The sequence below is a fragment of the Gobius niger genome (assembly GCF_951799975.1).
Source record: "Gobius niger genome assembly, chromosome: 22".
Lineage (NCBI taxonomy): Eukaryota > Metazoa > Chordata > Actinopteri > Gobiiformes > Gobiidae > Gobius > Gobius niger.
In genome coordinates this window covers 12,110,767-12,138,749 of record NC_136873.1, presented here as the reverse complement: position 1 = coordinate 12,138,749, position 27,983 = coordinate 12,110,767, and the positions used below count along the sequence as shown (strand labels likewise).

The 27,983-nt window shown below is 37.6% G+C and overlaps 1 protein-coding gene across 4 annotated transcripts in view; it reads right to left on the bottom strand.

The window, feature by feature from the left end:
• Positions 1–27,983, bottom strand: part of flna (filamin A, alpha (actin binding protein 280)) — a 99,232-nt gene that overhangs the window by 61,295 nt on the left and 9,954 nt on the right. For all 4 annotated transcript variants that reach the window (XM_079580842.1, XM_079580841.1, XM_079580839.1 and 1 more), the window contains exons 2-3: positions 5,938–6,189; positions 1,642–1,739 (exon numbers count right to left, since the gene is read on the bottom strand). In XM_079580842.1, the coding sequence (XP_079436968.1) occupies positions 1,642–1,739; positions 5,938–6,189 (350 nt within the window). The remainder of the gene's footprint in view (positions 1–1,641; positions 1,740–5,937; positions 6,190–27,983) is intronic.

The following is a 27,983-nucleotide window of genomic DNA, read 5'->3' as shown; positions in this document are numbered from 1 at the left end:
ACCACGCGGTACCACACTGCACCACGCGGTACCAACTGCCAGACGCGAGTTTGCAACCGAGGAAATAAGTTCATGCAAGGTAACGCTGGTGTTCCTCAATATGAAAGCTGTGGTTCTGGTCTGATCTCGGACCCGAAATCCGCCCATGATCACAGGCACGGACACAAATAAAAACAGCTTTTCCGTTAACTTCTTCCCACCCGCCTTAACCGAGCGCAGTTTCTCCAGTTCGGCTTTACCCAAATCTAACAAGTTCTCACCTGGCGCTTACAGCATAACGCCTCAAAGCCAAGACATACAAATCAGATCCTTTTCCTCACATTGCTGCCTCGTTGTTGTCACTTTTTCCACATTTCATCTCATATTTGCCAGAGGTTGACAATTTTTTGTTGTTTTTTTGTCACATTTTTATTTATTTTTTTTGTCACATTTTTATTTTTATTTTTTGTCACATTTTTATTATTTTTTGTCACTTTTTTTTTTTTTGTCAATTTTTTTTTGCTTTTTTTAACATTTTTATTTATTTTTTTGTCACATTTTTGTTTTTTTTTGTCACATTTTTATTTTATTTTTTGTCACTTTTTTTTTTTTTGTCACATTTTTGTCATTTTTTTTAATCACATTTTTGTCATTTTTTTTTATCACATTTTTGTCTATTTTTTGTCAATTTCTTGTGACATTCTTGACACTTTTTCATCAATTTTTCGTCACTTTTTTGTCAATGTTTTCTCACTTCTTTGAGACGAAAACAATGATGGAAATGTGACAGTTTTGTTGCTATTTTCACAGCAGGGGGTGAAGTACTGAAAAAATGTGAGAAATACTGTCCATTACTGAAAAATGTCCAAACAGAAAAACAAATGAGGTCATATGTTATGCACAGCACTGGCACTGGCAGAAAGTGTCAGATTTGGCCCTTAGACTATTTACAATAAAGAAAATCGACCCTCCAACAAACTTGCCCACCCCTGGTTTAGAGTTTGCGCCACATTTTTATTTATTTTTTTGCCTTTTTTTGCCTTTTTCTGATGGTTTGCAAAAACATCACTTCGTTATTGAGGCAATCCCCAAAAATATTGAGATATTCCTTTGTCAATATCGCCCTACAGCTCTATAGTTCATATGAAAAGGTCAATCAATCGTTGTGTGTGATCCAATGTAACAAGGGTAGCACCCAAAGTCACGATAATCACTACATCGACTTATCGTTCAATAAACAACAGATAAACTTTACATTATTGGGCTCGATATGCATCGTCTGTACGTTTATCAGCATTTCCCTCTATTTTTTCTTTGTAAAACTTTGATTTCTAACTGAAGCAGATGGAGTTTCATTATACTTCCTTGTTTGGTGTTTTAGGATATGATTATGCACTTTTAGAACAAAGGTTTACTCTCATTGTTCTGCCTGAGAGTCGACAGTATCGAGTATCGTTAGAGTCGATAATATCGTTCATCGCGATACTTTCCTGCCCCGATAAATCGAACTTCAAATCTGTTATCGCGACAGGCCAACCAGAGGAGCCGGGATTCGAACCCCCCTGACCTCCGGGTGGTGGGCGGAGGAGGGACAGGGTGAGGGTGGAGGGACAGAGTGGTGGGCGGAGGAGGGACAGGGTGAGGGGGGTGGGTGGTGCTGACCTGTGGGATGCCCAGCCAGTCGTCGGCCTGCTGCATGGCCTCTCGGGCGTTCTCCACGGGTTTGGTCTGGTCCCACTGGTCCCAGTCCGGACACAGGCCTGAAACACAACAGGAAGTCATTCGTTTCAGGTTCACATTGCACTTTAAAGACTTCTTCTAACGCTTCACGCCGGCCCAGAGCTGCCCTGGGACGAATGCCAAGTCCAGTATATTCAGATTGTGTAATAAAAATCCACCATCTGAGTTCAAGTGTAACCCGTTCATAAGTAATAATGGTGTAATTACACAAAATTGTCCTTTTGTTTACTTGAATTTTGTCCATACCTGGCGTTTGGGCTGGATCTTGTTAGCGGCACTTGCTGATTGTATTTTCATATATATTTTGCCGCCTCCAAAAGTTACCGCTGTGTCTCGTGGCTTCTTAATACATCACAAACTGTATAAACTACACAACGCAAAAGTCCACCGGTCACATAAGTACATTAACCTCTGACCACCCGCCCAAACCAAATCCATTCTCTCCCATTTCCCTTTTGTGTTTTTGTCACTTTTTTATTACTTTTTTGCTGGATTTTTGTCTTTTTTTTTACTGGATTTTTGTCTTTTTTTGCTGGATTTTTGTCTTTTTTTTTACTGGATTTTTGTCTTTTTTTTTACTGGATTTTTGTCTTTTTTTGCTGGATTTTTGTCTTTTTTTTTACTGGATTTTGGTCTTTTTTTGCTGGATTTTTGTCTTTTTTTTTACTGGATTTTTGTCTTTTTTTTACTGGATTTTTGTCTTTTTTTTTTTTACTGGATTTTTGTCTTTTTTTTGCTGGATTTTTGTCTTTTTTTTACTGGATTTTTGTCTTTTTTTGCTGGATTTTTGTCTTTTTTTTACTGGATTTTTGTCACTTTTTGCTGGATTTTTGTCACTTTTTGCTGGATTTTTGTCTTTTTCTGCAGGATTTTTGTCATTTTGTCTTTTTTAGCTGAATGTTAGTCTTTTTTTCTGGATTTTTGTCATTTTTTTGTCTTTTTTTCTGCTGGATTTTTGTCATTTTTTGCTGGATTTTTGTCACTTTTTTCTGGATTTTTGTCATTTTTTGGTCTTTTTTTTCTGCTGGATTTTTGTCACTTTTTGCTGGATTTTTGTCTTTTTTTTGTCTTTTTTCTGCTGGATTTTTGTTTTGTTTTTTCCTGGATTTTTGTCACTTTTTTCTGTATTTTTGTCTTTTTTTTCTGGATTTTTGACTGATCTCTTTTTTTTTTCCACTTTTTTAGCGGTTTTTTTTTGCGCTTACATCCTCATTTTCTTCTCGTTTTTTGCCTCTGTTTTGAAGAAGCTTTTAGATTTGGAGAATTTGGAGAAAACAGCTTTGCACCAAAAACAATGTTGGGCACTTTACAACAGGATGACCCCATTCATGGTCAGTTACTAATATTATTCCATATTCAGATTAGGGGAGTATTTTTAACATGTTTTCCCAGTGAGTGAGACTCTCGTATCTGCAGCACGTCTGGCCTTCACTTTATCTCCTCAATGATACAATGTTTACACTGTTCAAGTTCATGAAGCTTTTACATTTCTCTCACTTCTGAGGCTCGTGGGAACTTTGTGCTTAATGGTGGGCAATGATGAAGACGGCAAACCGGGTATTTATGACGCCTCCCCCGGTTACGACGTCAGCCATATTGGGGTCAGAGAAGCTGTTCCTTTAATCCCTTAACTCCCACCTGAACCGAGCACTTTTTCTCCAGTTTGGCTTTACCCCAATCCAAAAGCTTCTGGGAAAATGCTGTGAAAATAGCGACAGAACTGAGACGAAAACAATGATGGAAATGTGAGAAAAAAGTGAGAAAACATTGATGAAAATGTGGCAAAAATGTCACAAGAAATTGACAAAAAATTGACGAAAATGACAAAAATGTGATAAAAAAAAGACAAAAAATGACAAAGATGTGACAAAAGAATTACAAAGATGTGATAATAATTTGACAAAAAAATTACACAAAAAAAAATCACAAAAATGTGACAAAAATGTGATTAAAAATTGTCACATCTTTGTTGAATTTTTGTTTCATTTTTGTAGAATTTTCGTCACTTTTTTGTCTCATTTTTGTCTCATTTTTGTCTCATTTTTGTCTCATTTTTGTCTCATTTTTGTCTCATTTTTGTCTCATTTTTGTCTCATTTTTGTCTCATTTTTGTCTCATTTTTGTCTCATTTTTGTCTCATTTTTGTCTCATTTTTGTCTCATTTTTGTCTCATTTTTGTCACATTTTTGTAGAATTTTCGTCACTTTTTGGTTGAGTTTTTGTCACATTTTTGTCACATTTTTGTCACATTTTTGTCTCATTTTTGTCTCATTTTTGTCTCATTTTTGTAGAATTTTTGTAGAATTTGTCACTTTTTTGTTGCGTTCACATCCTTGTTTTCTTCTCATTTTTTGTGGCTGTTTTGTTGCTTTTTTCTCCAATAAGCATATTGATTCGGGTAAAGCCAAACTGGAGAAAATGGGATCCGTTCAGGTGGGAGTTAAGAGGTTAAAATGTTCGACCCATAAATGCCGTTTGAACCGAGTGGGAATAAAGTCTTTTGTCCGATGCTTATCTCTCCCGGCTCATGGTTCCTGGTGATCCACAGGTATGTCATTCAGAGCATGTAAACACAAACCCTCAAACCCTCCTCCTCCCTCTTCCTCCCCCTCCTCTTCCTCCCCCTCTGTCTCCTCAGTCTCTCAGTCTCTCGTGAATGACGCACACAGTCTTTAGTTTGACCATTTTTGTGATGTTTATAGTTTCACCTCCTCATTGGACACTGACAGGAAGTGACATAGATGGAGGCAAACCATTTTAAACTGTTGCCGTGCCGACCATGTTAAGTCGAACATGAGTCGAACATGCTGTGGGACTTCACCTCTTTGTCACTTCCTGTCAGCAGTTTAAACATTCTAACAAAAATAAACTTTTCTTCCCAACATTTCATTCAAATAAAATGATACGTCGAATTTTCAAAAGCATTAAAACCTTTAATGCTTCTGAAAGTTGTTTGCCTCCGTCTATGTCACTTCCTGTCAGTGTCCGATAAGGAAGTGAAAGAATAAAACACAAACGTGCTTAAAAGTAAATTATTTGTGTGACAGTGTTTGGTCCAAGTGCTGCCCCCTGCTGTCCTGACTGAACTCTTGATCATTATTGGCCTATAGATACAGACGGCATCTCGTCATAGAAGGGGGCGTGGCTTCGCCGAGAGGGGAAATAGAATCTTTAGAGAAACACAATTTTCCCTCTTTTTATCCATTTTCTGGTGGAATATGAACTTATTTATCACATAAATAAAGTCCAGTGTAACTCAGGCCCATATGGATATTTTCTCACAGCAGTTGTAGCTAGCATTAGTTAACCGTTAGCATTAGCCCGATGCTAACGTGTAGCATCAAGTTAGCATTCTCCGTTATTCAGATTTATTTATTATTTATGGGCTGTTGAACCACTTTGCTCCTCCCCATGTCTTTGTATCTTTATTTAGTAGAAACTATGTTCATAATTCAGCGTTTGTTAAAGTAGTTTTTGAATAATTAGAGAAAATATACATTTTTTAAAAATTGTTTTTCCCCCTTAACTGTTTTAAAAAATGACCATATATGGGCGATTCCAGAGATGCCGTCTGTATCTATATTGACTGTGAAACAGTGGAGCCGCATTAATATGCACAACGTCATCAAAAGTCTCGATATTGGAATAAAAAAATCAGTATCGTATCGTCCTGCAAATTATCGCGATATATCGGAAAATCGATAAATTGTCACTCCTAGTTTGGAGGACGACCTCATGATTTTGACAAGGTTTTTAATGCAGGCTACTAGTTACCATAGACATGTGCTAGCACTAGCACTAGCCTAGCACTATCCCTAGCACTAGCCGAGCCCTAGCCCTAGCACTAGCCTAGCACTAGCACTAGTCCTAGCACTAGCCCGAGCACTAGCACTAGCTCAAGCCCTAGTCCTAGAACTAGCCCTAGAACTAGCCCTTGCACTAGCACTAGCACTGGCCCGAGCCCTAGCACTAGCCCTAGCTCTAGCCCTAGAACTAGAACCAGTCCTTGCACTAGCCCTAGAACTAGTCCTTGCACTACTAAACTCTTCAAATATACGAACTGCATGAATTTAAAAAAAAAATGTCCTGAAATATCCCTTTAAATATAATTGTGTTGTCTAATGTGTCTAATGTCTGCCAACACTTTAAGCAAACAGCTACTAAACTGAACTGACCGTAACAGTGTTTGATAAAGTGTCTGATGAGAGCGTCCCGTACCTGGAGCGCAGCTGTCGACCAGCGCCCCGAGCGCCTGCCCCGTCTGCCAGTCCCTGCTGAAGTTGGTGATGGGCAGCTCGGGCAGCTTGTTCTGGATCCAGCCCAGGAGCCTCTGTTTGGGCGTCTTCTGCTTGCCGTCCTCGCCCTCCTCGTCCTCGTCCCACATGGGCATGGAGATGGAGTAGTGGAGAATCAGCGTCCATATCAGGCCCAGGATCAGCTTCAGGTTCCCGTCCACGATGGCTTTGGAGTCTGGGGAGCGGCACAGGGGGAAGACAGGGGGCGTTAGAGGAGGCGTTTGGAACAACAACAACAACAGAGAGGAGACGAAACCCATGGAAATGGAACCAGTTACTGAAATTAGATCAACTTTTTTCAACAGAGAAACAGAGTAAAAGCAGCGACAGAGAGAGAGGAGCTTCTGAAACAGGTGGAGACTCAGAACATGAGGAGAAACTTCAGACATTGCAAAGCGAACACATTGTATTAGTGTTTAAAAGCGTCACAACAGTAAAGTGAGGAGCCCTTTCTCTCCCTCTCTCTCTCTCAGAGCCATATTATCAGGTCAATGAATCTTCATTAAGGACACATGTGCGAACACACGATCCATAGTTACATTAAAAATAGAGAATATGGAAATGTATTAAAATACTGCAAATAATTACTGCAACATTGACAGTAAAACATATAAGCCCCGTCAGTTCAAGGCCTGAGGTCAGATGTCAGTGACTCCACATTATTCACATGAGGTGAATCTGAGCTGATATCAGACACTCCAGAGTCTGGAAAAGTGTCCAAGTCCACACATTCATTGATGTATTTATTATATGACAGGGTGAAAATGAACACAGAACAAAACAAGTTTGAAGCTGGTGCTCATGATCAGCTCCAGTCCCTGCTCGGGCTTTTCTGCACTAAATTAAACTGACTTTTGTTGTACATTTTGCATTTCTTTCACATTTCTTGACCTGACTCCTGAAACATCACTGATGCCCTGAACCAAAATGGGATTAATTACAAAAAAAACTAATTGTCTAAGTCTGTAATTTCAAATATAGAAGCTCAGCAAATGTTTGGCTGATTGGAAACCTCTCTATTCTAAGTTGTTTTATAGCAAACAATAAAAAAGTTGCTAAATCATAATTGACTTAATGCAAAAGGCTCCGTCTGTTGCCCCCGACCAACACTGGGTTTGCATTTTTGGGCCCCAGTCCAAATGAGTTTGAGACCCCTGCTTTAGACATTTACCTCCTGTTGAAGCCAAATGATAAGGATATCTAACTTTACAAGCCTGTCATTATTCATTCCACTCTCTTTCATAAGCTATTGTAGCCAAAGCTGCCCTGGGGTAGACTGGCTGAAGAGTGGCTGTGAGTCTGTGCCCTGAGATCACTCACTCACACCACATTTAAGTTCATTATCTTCGTTTTCTGTCTATAAAGCAGTGGTTCAGGTGGTTTGGCTTCGGGATCCACCATTCCCTGATCACAAGAACCACTTTGCACCTCATCAGCCAAAGAAAAACAGTCTGAATAACACGGTTTATAAACATTTAAAAGTTTAAATCTTTAGTTAAGCACAGACTAACACAGACAGAAGTGCAGTCTGCAGGTGTGACTTTGAAACAGACAGAATTAAACAGAACTATGCAGCCTATTCATGTCCTTCCTATATTTGTGTAAAGTTAACTTCAAGTTTGTTAAACTCGACTTTCACTAAACGTCTGTCAATATGGACCTGCTGCGGGTCATTTTGAAGTGCAAATACTGGAGAATTCAACCGCAGTCAGTTTTAACCCTCACTATCGTATTTTTGATCCTAGCAACAAAATGCTAATGCTAACGACAACTAATCAAAGCTGGGACAGAAACTAGGATTGGATCACCTAATGAAATAAAATCAGCCAGTGCTGGAGTATATCGGATTATAGACCAGACATTTGGAAAAATCAGCCAATAATATCAGTCAAAAATATCGGCATCGACCAATTAACATCCCAAAATATCGGCATCGGTCGGCCTCTAACATATATGCTTCTGAAGTCGGCTGGCAAGTAAAGAAAAACCTCTCTAATCCCAATATCCCAAGAGAACTTTATGTAGGGCTGTGCAATTAATCGAAATTCGATTTCGATTACAACAGTAAACGATTACAAAATTAGCATAATCGCAAAAATTCTATTATAATTTATCAATTTTTATTTTATTTTTTCATATTTTTTTTTTTTTTTGCAAAGCAGACTTTTCCCTTCACTTTTCACGTGCCACGGCTCATGCTTTTGTTTGACATATAAACAAACGGCGCTGTGTGATGATGTCATCAGGCCGCGCTGCTCAGTTTGCTTGCGCAGGTGTGAGGGCTGGCCAGCAGGGGGCAGGTGTGAAACAGGGACCTCTCTTTAATCAAGGCGTACATTGTTATTTTTTAGCTGGATTTTTGTCACTTTTTAGCTGGATTTTTGTCTTTTTTTTTGCTGGATTTTTGTCTTTTTTTTGCTGGATTTTTGTCTTTTTTTTGCTGGATTTTTGTCTTTTTTTTGCTGGATTTTTGTCACTTTTTTGCTGGATTTTTGTCACTTTTTTGCTGGATTTTTGTCACTTTTTTGCTGGATTTTTGTCACTTTTTTGCTGGATTTTTGTCACTTTTTTGCTGGATTTTTGTCACTTTTTTGCTGGATTTTTGTCACTTTTTTGCTGGATTTTTGTAAAAAAAAAATTGCTGGATTTTTGTCGCTTTTTTGCTGGATTTTTGCCACTTTTTTGCTGGATTTTTGTCACTTTTTTGCTGGATTTTTGTCACTTTTTTGCTGGATTTTTGTCGCTTTTTTGCTGGATTTTTGTCACTTTTTTGCTGGATTTTTGTCACTTTTTTGCTGGATTTTTGTCACTTTTTTGCTGGATTTTTGTCGCTTTTTTGCTGGATTTTTGTCACTTTTTTGCTGGATTTTTGTCACTTTTTTGCTGGATTTTTGTCACTTTTTTGCTGGATTTTTGTAAAAAAAAATTGCTGGATTTTTGTCACTTTTTTGCTGGACTTTTTTAAAGGCAACAAATAATCGTTTGAATAATCGTGATTTCAATTATGACAAAAATAATCGTGATTATTATTTTTTTAATAATCGAGCAGCCCTAACTTTGTGTATTCAGGATTCTCAGTCACCAAACCTAAACCAGCCCAGAGGAGCTCCCCTACAGCCTGGGAATCGAACCTGGGACCTCATTGTGAGTGACTCTGACTCCGCACGTTCCTATGGAGAGACACTGGGGTTTGAGTCACAGAGAGAACAGAGGAAACGCTGACGAGCGGAGGGAACTTTCCAGATGAATCACATCATAACGTTTCAGATACAAGCGCCCCGGGAAAAGCACTGTACGAGACTCCGCCCCCCCCATTGCACAACACGGGCTCGTCAAATTTGTTTTTGTAAAGTCCCTCCTTCCCGAATCCCAGCAGCCAATCAGAGCGTCCTCTCGGTGTCGACCAATGAGACGAGCTTTTCCTGTGAGCCAGTCAGTCAGGCCAATCAGGAGGGAGGGGGAGGAGCTTGATTTTGCAAACTAATAAGAAGGGCTTTCTGGTCCAAGAAGAGGAATTCACTTTCAAATTTACTCTCCTCACTCTGCCCCTAATAGAGCGCCCTCTGCTGTCACAGTACGGTACAGGGGACAGGGTACTGGACTCTGACCAGCCTGTCCCAAATTAGCGTAAATGTGACACTTATCACCCGCCTTAACGGAGCGCATTTTCTCCAGTTCGGCTTTACCCAAATCTAAAAGCTTCTCGGCTGGAGAGCAACAGTGTAACGCCTTTGAAAGCTGAGGCCTAAAAAGTGATTGACAAAAAATGCGGCCACTTGACAAAAAGTTGCATAGTTTTGTTGTTTCTTCATTACTTTTTGTCATTTTTTTGTTGAATTTTTGTTGAATTTTTGTCACATTTTTGTTGAGTTTTTGTCATTTTTTTGTCATTTTTTTGTTGAATTTTTGTCATTTTTGTTGAATTTTTGTCACTTTTTTGTTGAATTTTTGTCACTTTTTTGTTGATGTCATTTTTTTGTCATTTTTTAGTTGAATTTTTGTTGATTTGTCATTTGTCATTTTTTTTGTCATTTTTTGTTGAATTTGTCATTTTTTTGTTGAATTTTTGTTGAATTTTTGTTGAATTTTTGTAACATTTTTGGCCATTTTTTTGTTGAATTTGTGTCATATTTTTGTTGAATTTTTGTCACTTTTGGTTGAATTTGTGTCACATTTTTGACACATTTTTGTTGAATTTGTCAGTTTTTTGTCATTTTTTTGTTGAATTTTTGTCATTTTTGTTGAATTTTTGTCACTTTTTTGTTGAATTTTTGTCACTTTTTTGTTGATGTCATTTTTTTTGTCATTTTTTTGTTGAATTTTTGTTGATTTGTCATTTGTCATTTTTTTTGTCATTTTTTTGTTGAATTTGTCATTTTTTTGTTGAATTTTTGTCACATTTTTGTCACATTTGTCATTTTTTTGTTGAATTTTTGTTGAATTTTTGTTGAATTTTTGTCACATTTTTGGCCATTTTTTTGTTGAATTTGTGTCATATTTTTGTTGAATTTTTGTCACTTTTGGTTGAATTTGTGTCACATTTTTGACACATTTTTGTTGAATTTTTGTCAGTATTTTGTCACTTTTTTGTTGAATTTTTGTCATTTTTGTTGAATTTTTGTCACTTTTTTGTTGAATTTTTGTCACTTTTTTGTTGATGTCATTTTTTTGTCATTTTTTTGTTGAATTTTTGTTGATTTGTCATTTGTCATTTTTTTTTGTCATTTTTTTGTTGAATTTGTCATTTTTTTGTTGAATTTTTGTCACATTTTTGTCACATTTGTCATTTTTTTGTTGAATTTTTGTTGAATTTTTGTTGAATTTTTGTCACATTTTTGGCCATTTTTTTGTTGAATTTGTGTCATATTTTTGTTGAATTTTTGTCACTTTTGGTTGAATTTGTGTCACATTTTTGACACATTTTTGTTGAATTTTTGTCATTTTTGTTGAATTTTTGTCACTTTTTTGTTGAATTTTTGTCACTTTTTTGTTGATGTCATTTTTTTGTCATTTTTTTGTTGAATTTTTGTTGATTTGTCATTTGTCATTTTTTTTGGTCATTTTTTTGTTGAATTTGTCATTTTTTTGTTGAATTTTTGTCACATTTTTGTCACATTTGTCATTTTTTTGTTGAATTTTTGTTGAATTTTTGTTGAATTTTTGTTGAATTTTTGTTGAATTTTTGTCACATTTTTGGTCATTTTTGGCCATTTTTTTGTTGAATTTTTGTCACTTTTGGTTGAATTTGTGTCACATTTTTGACACATTTTTGTTGAATTTTTGTCAGTATTTTGTCACTTTTTTGTTGAATTTTTGTCATTTTTGTTGAATTTTTGTCACTTTTTTGTTGAATTTTTGTCACTTTTTTGTTGATGTCATTTTTTTGTCATTTTTTTGTTGAATTTTTGTTGATTTGTCATTTGTCATTTTTTTTGTCATTTTTTTGTTGAATTTGTCATTTTTTTGTTGAATTTTTGTCACATTTTTGTCACATTTGTCATTTTTTTGTTGAATTTTTGTTGAATTTTTGTTGAATTTTTGTCACATTTTTGGCCATTTTTTTGTTGAATTTGTGTCATATTTTTGTTGAATTTTTGTCACTTTTGGTTGAATTTGTGTCACATTTTTGACACATTTTTGTTGAATTTTTGTCAGTATTTTGTCATTTTTTTGTTGAATTTTTGTCATTTTTGTTGAATTTTTGTCACTTTTTTGTTGAATTTTTGTCACTTTTTTGTTGATGTCATTTTTTTGTCATTTTTTTGTTGAATTTTTGTTGATTTGTCATTTGTCATTTTTTTTGGTCATTTTTTTGTTGAATTTGTCATTTTTTTGTTGAATTTTTGTCACATTTTTGTCACATTTGTCATTTTTTTGTTGAATTTTTGTTGAATTTTTGTTGAATTTTTGTTGAATTTTTGTTGAATTTTTGTCACATTTTTGGTCATTTTTGGCCATTTTTTTGTTGAATTTTTGTCACTTTTGGTTGAATTTGTGTCACATTTTTGACACATTTTTGTTGAATTTTTGTCAGTTTTTGTCACTTTTTCTTGACTTTTCATCACATTCTTTGTCACTTTTTTTTTATGCTTTTCCGGCACATTTTTGCTTTGTTTTCATCCTCTTTTTTTCTCGCCATTCTCATGCTTTTCTTTTTAGCTTTTAGATTTGGGTAAAGCGCGGTTGAGGCGGGACCGGTGGCCCTTCTGTGCTCTTCCAGAACGGACACATGGCCAGCTCGCCCCTGGTACGGTCTCTGGAATGGATTTTCAAACAACATGAATGAGCCAACCGGACCTGGCTTCTCATGGCACAGCGAAATCCAGGAAACACAGATCAGAATCTCCTGCAGCTAAAAGAAGAAACAACCGCAGTGAAAGAACCAGAAACAAACACGTGAAAGACACTGGAGGGAAAAGTGCGGTGTTGTTTCCGAGATGTTTCTCCAGGGAACATGTTGCGTCGGAGCAGGAGGTGAAGCAACAGGAGCGAGCCCGGACAGGAGCGCGGGAGGAGGAGGAGGCGCTCGCATACCAGCGCGTTGCACAAAGGCACAAGGGCAGGTCGGAGGCGACGACAGCTCGGTCCTGCCCCGGGGCGGCGCGTGACGCAGACGTGTTGATACGAGGAGGAGGCGTGATGGAGGCAGATGGGTTTAAACGCAGCACAAACTCAGGATTCTCATGGCCAAAGGCAACTTGTTTCTTCATCATTAACCTCTTAACTCCCACCTGAACAGAGCACTTTTTCTCCAGCTTTACCCCAATCTGAAAGCTTCTGGAAAAAAGGTGTGAAAATAGCAACAAGACTGAGACGAAAACAAGGACGAAAATGTGAAAAAAAGTGACAAAAAATGAACAAAAATTTGACCAAAAAGTAAGAAAAAATTGACGAAAAATTGAGGAAAAAATGGACAAAAAAGTGACAAAAAAGTCACGAAAATTGATTATAACGTCTAACACGGCTCCTCGTTTAATCCGCTTATACCAGGGTCCCACAAACGTAACATTTATAATAAATGTTTTTCATTGACTAAAGTCACTAAATCTGCCAGACTACGGGACTATTTTGTGTGGGTTATTAGCCGGTCACTGAAGGCTGGTCTCAGAGCGAGTCATTCTCCGCAGCTATTACGAGGATCTCAGTCAGGCTCAACGACACAACATCAGCACAGAATCACAACACAACAGGACTAACCCGGAAACACTTTTCCCTGGAAGGAAACACCGATATGCGGCACTCGTGGGCACCAGTTATTTACCTTTTACAAGGTTTAACCTGAAGCTAAAGCTAGCTAGCTCAACCAGCTCAACTGTTTATGGAAACAGCTGCGGTGGAGTCGCTCACACCTGGGCCCCCCCAACTCAAACTTTTATGTTTGACTTTACTAATCCAGACAAATATGCTTCAATACAGGATCATTTTATGTACGTCTGAAAATGATGAATAGCCTTAACCGTTTCCAATAGAAATGTAAAGCTCATATGTTATTAACAGTAGCTAACCTAGCTGCTCACTCTCCTCTACAAACATTTAGCAAACACTAAATCCATCTCATACGTTCCTGTCAGTCACTAATTACGCCTTTATCTGACTCAGCTGTGTCATGCGTTGCTATGGCGACAGTGGAGTGACATCCCAGTGATTTAACTACCGGACTACGTGTGCGGTTACACCAAAATAATGCACCAGCCAATCAGAATCCAGTATTCACCCAGACCACGGTATAAAGGGCTGTTGAATTCCTTTGCTCCTCTGCATGTCCGTCTTTATTTGGTAAAACAATATATTTAGAAAACAGAATAGTTCAATGGGAGATGATTTTTTTTCTCGAACTACAATCTTAATTTTCCTCCGTTCTGCAGGAAACAAAGCGACAGAGTGCTCGAGTTCGTGTCCGGAGCCTCCTCTCTCCTCTCCTCTCAGTGAATATTTAGAAAAGAGTGTGTGGGTCGGGCGGAGGTTTCGGGGGCGAGACGAGGACACAGACGAGCGGGGGAGGGGGGTTCAGAGGATCAGCGAGAGGCGCCTTTTAACCCTCACTTTGTACACGGGCTAATGCTAACGGCTAAAGGCCTATTCATACTCCACAAGACGCGAGAACTTTGTTCTCGCACCCAGAGCTGCGGAAAACGGAGACAACATGGATAGTTTTGCGGCACCGCTCGCGGCAGTAAAATACTTTGCTGAAGGACAAGGACACGCACATGTAAAGAAGTCCTGGGGAGAAACACACGGACGTTTTGGGCGAGGACGAAGAGGAAACAGAAGAGCCTGGCGCTACCTGCGTGAAAGAAGCGAGTGATAAAGAAAAAAAAAAAGTGGTTCAGGCTCGTGGACGGAGGAATACCAGGCTTGTACATCATAGACCCTTTCATCAAACACCGGGAAACATCACCAACATGTTCAGTGAAGGTTCTTGGATGGACAAAACCTGTACTGAGAACTACACAGACGTCAAACTATTAGATATTATAAGACTTGTTCATCTCCTCTGCTCCGTTTCATTCAGACCGTGTTGGCTTGGCGGTTTTATTGTGATTGCACAACATCACTTTTGAATGAAATAAATAAAATGAAATGAAATGAAACAACATGGTTTTACCGAGTGACACGGAGGTAAACTTTTAACGTGAACGTTTTTTAACGTAATAAACCAGCGGGAGATGTGGCTAAACATGAAGTCAATCTATGTTTTAAATATCGTGACTGATACATTTTATAATAGTTTGAACTCAAATAGCTCGTTTTATTTCGGCCATTCCTTGTTTGTTTTGGATGCGGAAAAAGGGGGCGTGGCAGTTCGGCAGAAACACGTCTTGTGGAGTATGAAATGTCAGAGCTCAGACGAACTTTGTTCTCGTTCTTTTTGCCTCAAGAACAAGAACAAAGTTCTCGCGTCTTGTGGAGTATGCAGAGGCCTTAACGGCTGCTTTCGCCGCTCACGACTGATGTGCACGTGTGCCGTGACTTAACCCCTAGACCCTGAAATCCCTCTCACGTCTGAAGAACAGGCTTCGTTCTGGACAAATATTTGCCCTTCGGAGCGGCAGAGACGCTACAAAACCAGGTCAAAGCCGGGGCCTGTGTTTACGAGGCGTCGCCACGACAACGGACGACGACACCTTCCTGCGGATAAACAAAACTTTCGGAAAGGCTTTGAGGAAAACGTCAGATCTGCAGCTTATCTTTTAACCTCTTGACTCCCACCTGAGCGGAGCACGTTTTCTCCAGCTCGACTTAAACCAAATCTAAAAAACTTTGTCAAAATAGCGACAAAAACGAGAAGAAAATGAGGATGAAAAACGGACAAAAAGGAACAAAAAAGCCACAAAAACATTATAAAAAGTAAGAAAAAAATCAGACAAAAAAGTGACAAAAGAAATGTTAAAAAAAGTCTTTTTTTGTCATTTTCTTGCTGGATTTGTGTCACTTTTTTGCTGGATTTTTGTCGCTTTTTTGCTGGATTTTTGTCACTTTTTTGCTGGATTTTTGTCACTTTTTTGCTGGATTTTTGTCTTTTTTTTGCTGGATTTTTGTCTTTTTTTTGCTGGATTTTTGTCTTTTTTTTGCTGGATTTTTGTCTTTTTTTTGCTGGATTTTTGTCACTTTTTTGCTGGATTTTTGTCACTTTTTTGCTGGATTTTTGTCACTTTTTTGCTGGATTTTTGTCGCTTTTTTGCTGGATTTTTGTCTTTTTGCTGGATTTTTGTCACTTTTTTGCTGGATTTTTGTCACTTTTTTGCTGGATTTTTGTCACTTTTTTGCTGGATTTTTGTCACTTTTTTGCTGGATTTTTGTCACTTTTTTGCTGGATTTTTGTCACTTTTTTGCTGGATTTTTGTCACTTTTTTGCTGGATTTTTGTCACTTTTTTGCTGGATTTTTGTCACTTTTTTGCTGGATTTTTGTCACTTTTTTGCTGGATTTTTGTCACTTTTTTGCTGGATTTTTGTCACTTTTTTGCTGGATTTTTGTCACTTTTTTGCTGGATTTTTGGCATTTTTGTCAATTTACATCCTCATTTTCTTCTCGTTTTTTGTCGCTGTTTTGAAGAAGCTTTTACATTTGGAGAATTTGGAGAACAGGAGAAAACATGTTGAGGTGGGAGTTAAGAGGTTAAGGTTAATAAAGCAGATTGTAAATGTTGAAGGGAGAGCAGGAGCTGGAGGTGTGTCAGACGATGAGGACAGAGACGTGGCCCGGAGACAAAAATAAATGAGAACAAATCGTGATGGAACAGAGAGATCGAGGCAGGTCCGGACACGAGGAAAGGAATGAAGAACACGGAGAGAAGTAAACACACGAGACACAACTCAACCGCAGTACGTGACATGATCTGAAAATGGAAAAAGTATTTGGTACTACAATATTAACCCCTTAACTCCCACCTGAACTGAGCACTTTTTCTCCAGTTTGGTTTTACCCCAATCCAAAAGCTTCTGGGGAAAAAGGTGTGAAAATAGCGACAGAACTGAGACGAAAACAATGATGGAAATGTGACAAAAAAGTGAGGAAAAAATGACAAAAAGAAAAGACAAAAAAAATGAAAAAAAATTTGATTGAAAAGTGACTAAAAATGACACATTTTGACTAAAAAGTGACAAATTTTTTGTCATTTTTGTGACTTTTTAGTCAAATTTTTTGTCATTTTTTGTCACTTTGACTAAAAAGTGACAAAAAAGTGACAAAAAATGACAAAAAATTGGATTAAAATGTGACAAAAAAGTGACAAAAAAGTGACAAAAAAATGACAAAAAATTACAAAAATTTTGACTAAAAAGTGACAAAAAATGACAAAAAATTGGATTAAAATGTGACAAAAAAGTGACAAAAAATTACTAAAATTTTGACTAAAAAGTGACAAAAAAAGTGACGAAAAAATGTCAAAAAATTGATTAAAAAAAAAGACACAAAAGTTACAAAATGAGTTGAATATCCCCCCCCCTAAAAAAAGATGGAAATAGATCTGATGACGGGAGGAAAAACATCCATTTAGATGAGCTTTGTAGATCTTAGCTTTCAAATGAGGCGTCACACTGGCCTACAGGATTTGGGTAAAGCTGAACTGGAGAAGGCGGGAGTAAAGAGGTTAAATAAAGCACTTAAAAACTACAAACTTCTACAATTTAGGTCAAACGTTCCCGATTCCAGTCGTTTCTCTGGATCACGTTCTCCCAGTGAAGAGCTGCCCGGTCAGGCTCCCTGCCACGGAAAAGCCTTTTCCACTTTTTTAACGCTTGCCAGGGAAAAGCGAAGCCACGGTTCCAAGAAAATCACAGCCTACAACCGTGTTACGCTGTAAAATGTACAGTTTCAGGAGACTTTCCTCTTGCAAACCAATAAGGCGGCACGATATTGAACAAACTTGACCAGGGGCTGGGTGTTAAAAACAACAGGGATCCCCAACTAAACCTGTTCAAGGTCCACAAACTTAACGTGCACTGCTCCATTTCATTATTTTATTTGACCCCTCTATTAACCTCTTAACTCCCGCCTGAACCGAGAGCATTTTCTCCAGTTCAGCTTTACCCAAATCCTGTAGGCCAGTGTAACACCTCATTTGAAAGCTAAGATCTACAAAGCTCATCTAAATGGATCTTTTTCCTCACGTCAGATTTTTTTTCCCATCATTTTTCGGGGGAGGTTTTCAACTAATTTTTGTAACTTTTTTGTAATTTTTTTGTCAAATAGTAAATTTTGTCACTTTTTGTCACATGCTCATAATTTTTTCATCATTTTTTGGTCAATTTTTTGTAAATTTATCGTCATTTTTTGTCACTTTCTGTCATTTTTTTTGTCAATTTTTGTGTCAATTTTTAGTCACATTTGTGTCGTTTTCTCGTATTTTTTTGGTCAATTCTTGTGACATTTTTGCAACTTTTTCATCTTTTTTTGGTCAATTTTTTGTTCAAATTTTTTGTAAAATTTTTTGTCAATTTTTTAGTCACTTTTTCTGTATTTTTTTGGTCAATTCTTGTGACATTTTTGCAACTTTTTCATCTTTTTTTGTCACTTTTTTCGTCTTTTTTTTTGTCCATTTTTTTCGTAATTTTTTTTTGACATTTTCATCATTTTTTCTGTCATTTTCTGTCATTTTTTTTGTCATTTTTTTGTCACTTTGTCAATTTTCTGTCATTTTTTCATCATTTTTTGGTAGATTTTTGTGATATTTTTGCCACTTTTTCATAATTTTTTCATAATTTTTTGTCAATTTTTTGTCACTTTTTTGTCACATTTATATCATTGTTTTCGTCTCAGTTCTGTCGCCATTTTCTCACCTTTTTCCCCAGAAGCTTTTGGATTGGGGTAAAGCCAAACTGGAGAAAATGCTCTCGGTTCAGGTGGGAGTTAAGGGGTTAAAGCAGCTTGAGAACTTCACATTTCTGACTAAACCAGGACTTTATAAAACAGCAGAGTTGGAATCAAAGGCCCGAGTGTAAGGTATGACTCGTCCGGCCCTGAATGTTTCTCACACACAGGAATCCGCTGACATTCCCCGAACCCGGCAGGACGCCCTGACACGGGGCCCTGACACGGGGCCCTGACACGGGGCCCATATACGGACTCCAGACTCTGCTGACGCATAACGGGAGAGAGAGAGAGAGAGAGAGAGAGAAAACTCCCATGACTCATGTGTTTGGCTCGTTGCTATGAGCGCCGCAGCCATGACATCACCGACCCCCACCAGACCCCGCGGAGGAGGGGGAGGGGCGGAGGGGGAAAGGTCCGGCGCTCGGGCCGCGGCGGAACATCTGGAGGCCGTTTAGGACGGGACGCGGCCGATAGTAGTAGTGGGTCGAAGTATTCGGCTTCTCTCGTGTCTAATCCCCCCTGTTTGCTCTTGGGCCACGGTTGTTGCACATGACTGAAGGCAACAGAACGAAAGGTTTTGAGGCCGTGATCAGGGGCGGACCGGGACTGAAAAACAGCCCTGGACTCTGACCAGCCTGGCCACAATTAGTGTAATTGTGACACTTCCACAAATACATGTTTTAACCTCTTACCACCCGCCTAAACCAAATGCATTCTGTCCTCTTTTGGCCGTGTAACACCTCATTTGAAAGCTAAGACCCAGAACACTGACCTTTTTCCTCGCGCTGTTGCTGTGTTGTGTCACCTTTAGTATGTTTTTTTTTTCTTTTTCATTTTCGTGAATTTTTGTCACTTTTTGTTGAATTTTTGTCACTTTTTTGTTGGATTTTTGTCACTTTTTTGCTGGATTTTTGTCACTTTTTTGCTGGATTTTTGTCACTTTTTTGCTGGATTTGTGTCACTTTTTTGCTGGATTTTTGTCGCTTTTTTGCTGGATTTTTATCACTTTTTTGCTGGATTTTTGTCGCTTTTTTGCTGGATTTTTGTCACTTTTTTGCTGGATTTTTGTCACTTTTTTGCTGGATTTTTGTCTTTTTTTTGCTGGATTTTTGTCACTTTTTTGCTGGATTTTTGTCACTTTTTTGCTGGATTTTTGTCGCTTTTTTGCTGGATTTTTGTCACTTTTTTGCTGGATTTTTGTCACTTTTTTGCTGGATTTTTGTCTTTTTTTTGCTGGATTTTTGTCACTTTTTTGCTGGATTTTTGTCACTTTTTTGCTGGATTTTTGTCGCTTTTTTGTTGCATTTTTAATTATTTTTTCTATCATTTTTTTGTCGTGTTTTTTTGTCCGTGTTTTTGCCTGTGTGACACCTCATTTGAAAGCTAAGACCCACAAAACTGACCTTTTTCCTCACGCTGTTGCTGTGTTGTGTCACCTTTGGTATGTTTTTTTTTTCTTTTGCATTTTTGTGATGTTTTTGTCACTCTTTGTTGAATTTTTGTAATTTTTTTGTTGATTTTTTGTTGAATTTTTATCACTTTTTTGAAAAAAAAAAACGGAAGAAAACGGCCTCCACCGAGCAAACTTGCCTCCCCCTGCTTTAAGACATTTGAAACCGACAAATGTCTTCTTCTTAGACCCTGAAGAGGCACCGAGAGCCCCCTCAGCTGCAGCACAGTGGAGCCATCACAAAAAAAGGAACAAACGAGGAGAAGATGGAGCTGCGCAGGAGGAAGAGGATGAGCTGATCAGTGCAGGACACCACGCTCTGAAACAGGGACAAACCCAGGAGACTGAAGGCAGTGCTCCGGTTTCCCCCGACCTCCAAAAACATCAGGTCGGCCCACAACGGCTCAGGACTAACCCAACATCTGGACATAACTTTAAAAGACAGCTATGAAGCTACATGCTAAAGTTGTGCTAACAGCGGCTAAAAGCTAACATGGGCACATTTTTTTCATCACTTTTTTGTTGGGCAGTCGTCTCATTTTTGTCACTTTTTCGTCAAATTATTTGCATTTTTTTGTAATTTTTTTGTCAAATTTTTGTCAATTTTTGTCATTTTTTTTGTACATTTTTTGTAAAATGTTTTGTCACTTTCATTCAAATTCTTATCACTTTTTCGTCCATTTTTCCCTAAATTTTTTGTCAAATTTTTCTCACTTTTTTGTCAAAATTTTGTCAATTTTTGTCATTTTTTTGTACATTTTTTGTAAAAAAAAAAATGGTCACTTTCATTCAAATTCTTATCACTTTTTCGTCCATTTTTTCCTCAATTTTTAGTCAAATTTTTCTCACTTTTTTGTTAATTTTTTGTCACTTTTATGTCAAATTATTCACATTTTTTTGTCAAATTCTTATCACTTTTTCGTCCATTTTTTCTCAATTTTTAGTCAAATTTTTCTCTTTTTGTAAATTTTTTGTCACTTTTATGTCAAATTATTCACATTTTTTTGTCAAATTCTTATCACTTTTTTGTCAAATTTTTGTTAATTTTTTGTCAATTTTTTGTCAATTTTTTGTAAAAAAATGTGTCACTTTCATTCAAATTATTCAAATTTTTTTGTCAAATTCTTCTCACTTTTTTGTAAATTTTTTGTCACTTTTTTCATCAACGTTTTCTCACTTTTCTCACATTTCCATCATTATTTTCGTCTCAGTTTTGTTGCTATTTTCACACCTTTTCTCCAGGAGCTTTTGGACTGGGGGTAAAGCTGGCGAAAACGTGCTCGGTTCAGGCTGGAGAAAAGATCTGGGTGAAAAATCAAAGCAACACTGGATCTGGAACTCCACAGAGAATGAGTCAAAGGAGCTACAACCAAATATTAAGAGCGAGTGTGGCGGCTTTTTTGGCCTCAGTGGATTTACTAAAAGCAGGAAAAGAAAACTCGAGCTGCTCCTGGAATGTTACATTTCTGTGGCGATGGGCAAACGGACTGAAAAGGAATAAAGCTCCACAATCAAACATCATCCTCCTGTCATATGGATCTACGGTTTAAACTGGGCCCAGACGTTTACATATAAGGCCGTGCAGAGACCCAGCGGTCAGATCCGGAGCAGGAGGGGCAGAAGTGACCGAAGTCTGAGGAAATATCGCACATACCACAGCGCTCTTATCACGGGGAGCCGGGCACGACGGCCCTGGCACAGGATCCACGCCAGAACACAGGAAAACAAGGTACAAGCCGGAGGCGGAGCCAAGATAAACAACGCTTTAGACACTTGGCTCTAGCCTTGGGGGGCGTAATCTTCATAAAACACGACCCAAATAAGAACTGCACCACGTTTTATGCAAAATATTGTATTGTGTGTTGATTTAAATGAACCTACAGCCAGAGCCGTGGGAAGATGTTTTAGTGAGGGGGCGCTGAGGGACAAAATTTACCCCCAAAATACTTTTTCTGTGCATAAATCCTATTTGTTAACCTCTTAACTCCCGCCTGAACCGAGAGCATTCAGTTCAGCTTTACCCAAATCCTGTAGGCCAGTGTAGCGCCTCATTTGAAAGTTAAGATCTACAAAACTAAATTCATCTTTATCCTCACATCAGATTTTTTTTCATCACTTTTTTCGTTGGGCAGTCGTCTCATTTTTGTCACATTTTCGTCAAATTTTTGTCATTTTTTCATCAACTTTTTCCTCAATTTTTTGGTAAATTTTTTGTCATTTTTTGTCATTTTTTGGTAAATTTTTTGGTAAATTTTTTGTCATTTTTTCATCAAATTCTTATCATTTTTTCGTCAAATTTTTGTCATTTTTTTGTATATTTTTTGTCATTTTTTTTATCAACTTTCTCAATTTTCCGTCAAATTTTTCTCACTTTTTTGTCACATTTTTGTCATTTTTTTTTTATTTTTTTCGTCACTTTTTCGTCAATGTTTTCTCACTTTTTGTCACATTTCCGTCCTTGCAGAACATCCCACTCGGGCATATATAATGCAAAACAGTGATTCTCAACGGGTGGGTCGGGACACAAAAGTGGGTCGCGAGCCTGTAGGGAACCTTTTTTCAATATTTTCCATCTGAAACTACACGGAAACACACTGGAGTCTGTTAAAATTAATATTGTTGTGGTTTTTTTTAAGCATAATTTCAGTAATTTTGCACCGTTTCAAGACCCTATTGTCAAAAAATGCACACTCCAATAAAGAGCCTTAAAATAACCACACATTCATATTTTTTTCTGCTTCTTTTTACAAAAATCTTAAGTGGCTCTTCATTCTGATCGGCCGTGGGCTCCAGTGGCTTTCGAAGGCCCCACGAGGGTCTATGTCTTGTTCAATAAAAACATGTGGTAAATGCAATATTTTATAAGATATATGACAAATTACAGTTTTACTTGGTGGTACTAAAGTGATGAAATGATGAAAATCGGCCCTCTGTGACGCAAACTTGCCTCCCCCTGGTTTAAATCCTCCTCCAGACCCATAGTTGGATCTCCCTCCACAACAATAGCATTATCTGTTATCATCATTAGGAGCGTGTTTTGTTTTGGCAACAGTAGAATCCACAGTGTTTCCTCAGAGTCACTCAGACGATGCAGAAGTGACTTTCTTCCACAGAAACGACGCTTTAATCCGTGTTGTAACTTTAACATGTCCCGGCTCGGAGCCCCGCCTCCAGCGTTTAACTCGGCGCTGCAGCGTTTCCTCCTCTTCCGCCCGAGTCCTTCCAGTCTTCTCCTCTCTCGCTCCAGAGAGAGGGGGAGAAGAAAAAAAAAGAAGTTTCCCCTGGTTTATATCCTTAAAAGGACACGAGCAAACGAGATCCCGCTCGCCGGCTCCGGTTACAGCAGAGAGGGAGCAGTCGAGGAGAACCAGGCTGAGAGAGGAGGGGGGGGGGCACCGGGGCAAAGACAAGGGGGGGGAGGAATGTGGCGAAATGCTGCGTGTTTTTAAAGGGCCGCACTGACAGCTTCCCCGACAGACGACAGCAGAAAAAGACAGGAAAAAGTCCAATAACTAAACTAATGTGACAGTTTTCAGATTGTGAGTTTGAGAAACGTTTGTTCCCACACGGAGAACATGTCAGGGGCCGGACCGGGACTGAAAAACAGCCCCGGACTCGGACCAGCCTGGCCCAAGTTAGCGTAAAAGCGAGACTTCCACAAATACATATTTTAAACTCTTACCCCCCGCCTAAACCAAATGCATTCTGTCCTCTTTTGAAAGCTAAGACCCACAAAACTGACCTTTTTCCTCGCGCTGTTGCTGTGTTGTGTCACCTTTTGTATGTTTTTTTTTCTTCTCATTTTTGTTGAATTTTTGTTGAATTTTTGTTGAATTTTTGTTGAATTTTTGTCACATTTTTGTCGAGTTTTTGTCACATTTTTGTTGATTTTTTGTCACATTTTTGTCGAGTTTTTGTCACAATTTTGTCGAGTTTTTGTCACAATTTTGTCGAGTTTTTGTCACATTTTTGTCGAGTTTTTGTCACATTTTTGTCGAGTTTTTGTCGAATTTTTGTCACATTTTTGTCACATTTTTGTCGAGTTTTTGTCACATTTTTGTTGAATTTTTGTCACATTTTTGTCAAGTTTTTGTCACATTTTTGTCGAGTTTTTGTCACATTTTTGTCGAGTTTTTGTCACATTTTTGCTGATTTTTTGTCACATTTTGGTTGAATTTTTGTCACATTTTTGTCACATTTTGGTTGAATTTTTGTCACATTTTTGTCGAGTTTTTGTCGAGTTTTTGTCACTTTTTTGTTGAATTTTTGTCACATTTTTGTCGAGTTTTTGTCACATTTTTGTCGAGTTTTTGTCACATTTTTGCTGATTTTTTGTCACATTTTTGTTGCATTTTTGCTGATTTTTTGTCACATTTTTGTTGCATTTTTGTCACATTTTTGTTGAATTTTTGTCACATTTTGTCTTGAGGACGTGTTGATGGAGTAAACGTAAAGTAAATGTTTGTCTCATCCAATCAGAAGCAGAATTAGCACCAAGAGCCTCCAACAAACAGATATTCATGACATTTACAATGTACAAAGTGTAACTACATACACTTACTATAAAAACAAGGTAGGTTTTCATCAAAAATACCACATTTTCATGTAATTTTTGCTCTATTTGAGTCTGTGTGAACCAGAAAACGATTAATCGATGACTAAAATAGTTGTCGACTATTTCAATAATCGATTACTCGATTAGTTGTTTCAGCCCGACTTTCCTCCACCTTGTATGGAGTGAATGAATAATGCAATGTAATAATAATAATAACGCCTTACACTTGTATTGCGCTTTACAAGCCTGTATTACCAAGTTTCTCAAAGCGCCACATTCAAATTATTCGTTCACTCCATACTCGTGGTGGTAAGCTATTGTTGTAGCCACAGCTGCCCTGGGGTGAACTGGAAAAAAGCAGTGAAAATGGCAACAAAACTGAGACGAAAACAAGGATGGAAATGTGACAAAAAAGTGAGAAAACATTGACAAAAAAGTGACGAAAAATTGATGGAAAAGTGGGAAAAAATTGACAAAAACGTGACAAAAAAACTAAAAAAAATGTGACAAAATATGACAAAAAAAGGACAAAAATGGACAAAAAAATGTGACAAAAAAACTAAAAAAATGTGACAAAATATGACAAAAAAAATGACAAAAATGTGATACAAAATTGACCAAAAAAATGACCAAAAAATGTGATTAAAAAATGAGTTGAATACCCAACAAAAAAATGGAGAAAAAAAATCTGATGACGTGAGGAAAAGGCGGGAGTTAAGAGGTTAAAGGGGCTAGATGCAACTTAGTCATTTTATTCTCACTACTGCCTCCTCAGGTTATACGTGTAACTGCAGCTTCTATATTAAGCTCGTGCATGAATTACCGCCTTCCTGATCGACAGTGCAGGATTTTAGAGGCAGTTGTGGTGAACAGGTCTGAAGTTTGTCATGCTAGTGCTTTGCTAACTGTGATCCTCCAGCTGCTCCAGAGTTACTTGGGATGGTTGTGACTGAACGTGACTGGGAGTCTCCACAGGAAGCCTCCGCCGCGATAACGGAGCGCAGGAAGGGCCCGTTTGAACAGAGCGCCGGGGCCGACCTCTTATCTCGCTCCACACACTGAAAACCCGGGACAGAAGCCTCGTCTGTGAGCTCGCTCTCGCCGGGAAATCTTCAAGGCATCGAGCAGGAGAGCCCAGAACGCTGCTGCAGAGTCAGAAATGCTATGGTCGAGTGGATAAGTATGATCCTCAGTGTGTAATCAGCTCAAACGGAACATTACGCAGCAAACAGGCCCCGCAGAACCAAACTGCTGCGTCGGGCATTTCTCCTCATCCACGTTAACCCCTTAACTCCCACCTGAACCGGGCACGTTTTCTCTAGTTTGTGCTTTACCCCAGTCCAAAAAAAGGTGGGAAAAAGGTGAGAAAATAGCAACAAAATTGAGACGAAAACAATGATGGAAATGTGAGAAAAAAGCGAGAAAACTTTGACAAAAAGTGATGGAAAATTGATGAAAAAGTGGCAAAAATGTCACAAGAAATTGACAAAAAAAATGGAAGAAAAAATGACAAAAATGTAACAAAAAAAGGACAAAATGTGGCAAAAAAATTACAAAAATGTGACAAAAAGTGATGAAAAATTGAGGAAAAAATAGCAAAAATGTCACAAGAAATTGACCAAAAAATTACTAAAAAAAATTACAAAAAAATGACAAAAATGTGAGAAAATAGGGACAGAACTGAGACGAAAACAATGAAGATGTGACAAAAAAGTGAGAAAACTTAGACAAAAAATGGACAAAAAAACATGAAAATGTCACAAAAATTTACAAAAAAATTTACCAAAAAATGACAAAAATGTGACAAAAAAAGGACAAAACATTTACAAAAAATTGACGGAAAAATAACAAAAAAAGGGGCAAAAATTGTGAAAAAAATGTGATAAAAAAATGGACAAAAAATTGACAATTTTACAAAAATGAGTTGAAAACACGATGGAAAAAAAAATCTGATGACGTGAGGAAAAAGATCCATTGAGATGAGTTTTCTAGGTCTTAGCTTTCAAATGAGGTGTTACACTGGCCTTCAGGATTTGGGTAAAGCTGAACTGGAGAAAATGCTCTCGGTTCAGGCGGGAGTTAAGAGGTTAAACCAAAGGCTCTTTATAATGTTGTGATGTCACGTGAACGCCACCTACTCCATATCTCATTTAAAAACATATCGATGTATCTTAAACATCGATATATCGGCCAGCCCTAGCTCCTCCCCCTTTCCTGATTGGACGAGCCACAGTAAAGCTCGTCTCACTGGTCAAAGGGGAAGGACTTTTGGAAAAATACTAACATTTCAGATCCAGGCGGTCAATTATACACAATCTACTCAATTTGTAAAACATTGAAACTTACAGACTATCACTTTAAAGCCTCAGAATATTGCTGAAATCTGAAATAAAACAACAAAACAGTCTTGTGCTTTTCTCTGGGATAATAACTTGTATCTGATCTCGCAGAGTCATGTTCCTCTGAGGTTCCCCTGACGTGTCTGAACACCGGTTAGGTTAAGTCACTTTAATTACAGCGACGAGCACAGACTTGAAACCATCACGAGGCTGAACCATTAATCTAAACAGAACTACAATAACAAATTAAAAAAAAGACTCGTTATAACAAAGCAAAGGCTGCCATTATCCAGGTCACACGAGTTCAGACGTCTCCAAAAGTGACGCTCCTGGACACGATAAACAAGAACAAGGAATCACGACTTTAACCTCTTACCCCCCGCCTGAACCAAACGCATTCTGTCCTCTTTGGTTGTTATATAGGCCTGTGGAACGCCTCATTTGAAAGCTAAGACCCAAAAAACTGATCTTTTTCCTCGTGTTGTTGCTGTGTTGAGTCACCTTTTGTAAGTTTTTTTTTTTTTTTTTTTTTTCATTTTTGTTGAATTTTTGTCAAATTTTTGTCACATTTTTGTCACATTTTTGTCACATTTTTGTCACATTTTTGTCACATTTTTGTCACATTTTTGTCACTTTTTTGTCACTTTTTTGTCACTTTTTTGTCACTTTTTTGTTGAATTTTTGTTGAATTTTTGTTGAATTTTTGTTGAATTTGTCACTTTTGTTGAATTTTTGTCAAATTTTTGTTGAATTTTTATCGATTTTTTGTCGATTTTTTGTCGATTTTTTGTCGATTTTTTGTCGATTTTTTGTCGATTTTTTGTCGATTTTTTGTCAAATTGTCGTCACATTTTTGTCACATTTTTGTCACTTTTTTGTCACTTTTTTGTCACTTTTTTGTCACTTTTTTGTCACTTTTTTGTCACATTTTTGTCGAATTTTTGTTGATTTTTTGTCGATTTTTTGTCGATTTGTCGATTTGTCGATTTTTTGTCGATTTTTTGTCGATTTTTTGTCGATTTTTTGTCGATTTTTTGTCAAATTGTCGTCACATTTTTGTCACATTTTTGTCACATTTTTGTCAAATTCTTGTCAAATTCTTGTCAAATTCTTGTCACATTTTTGTCACTTTTTTGTTGAATTTTTGTCACTTTTTTGTTGAATTTTTGTCACTTTTTTGTTGAATTTTTGTCACTTTTTTGTTGAATTTTTGTTGAATTTTTGTTGAATTTTTGTCAAATTTTTGTTGAATTTTTATCGATTTTTTGTCGAATTTTTGTCGATTTTTTGTCGAATTGTCGTCACATTTTT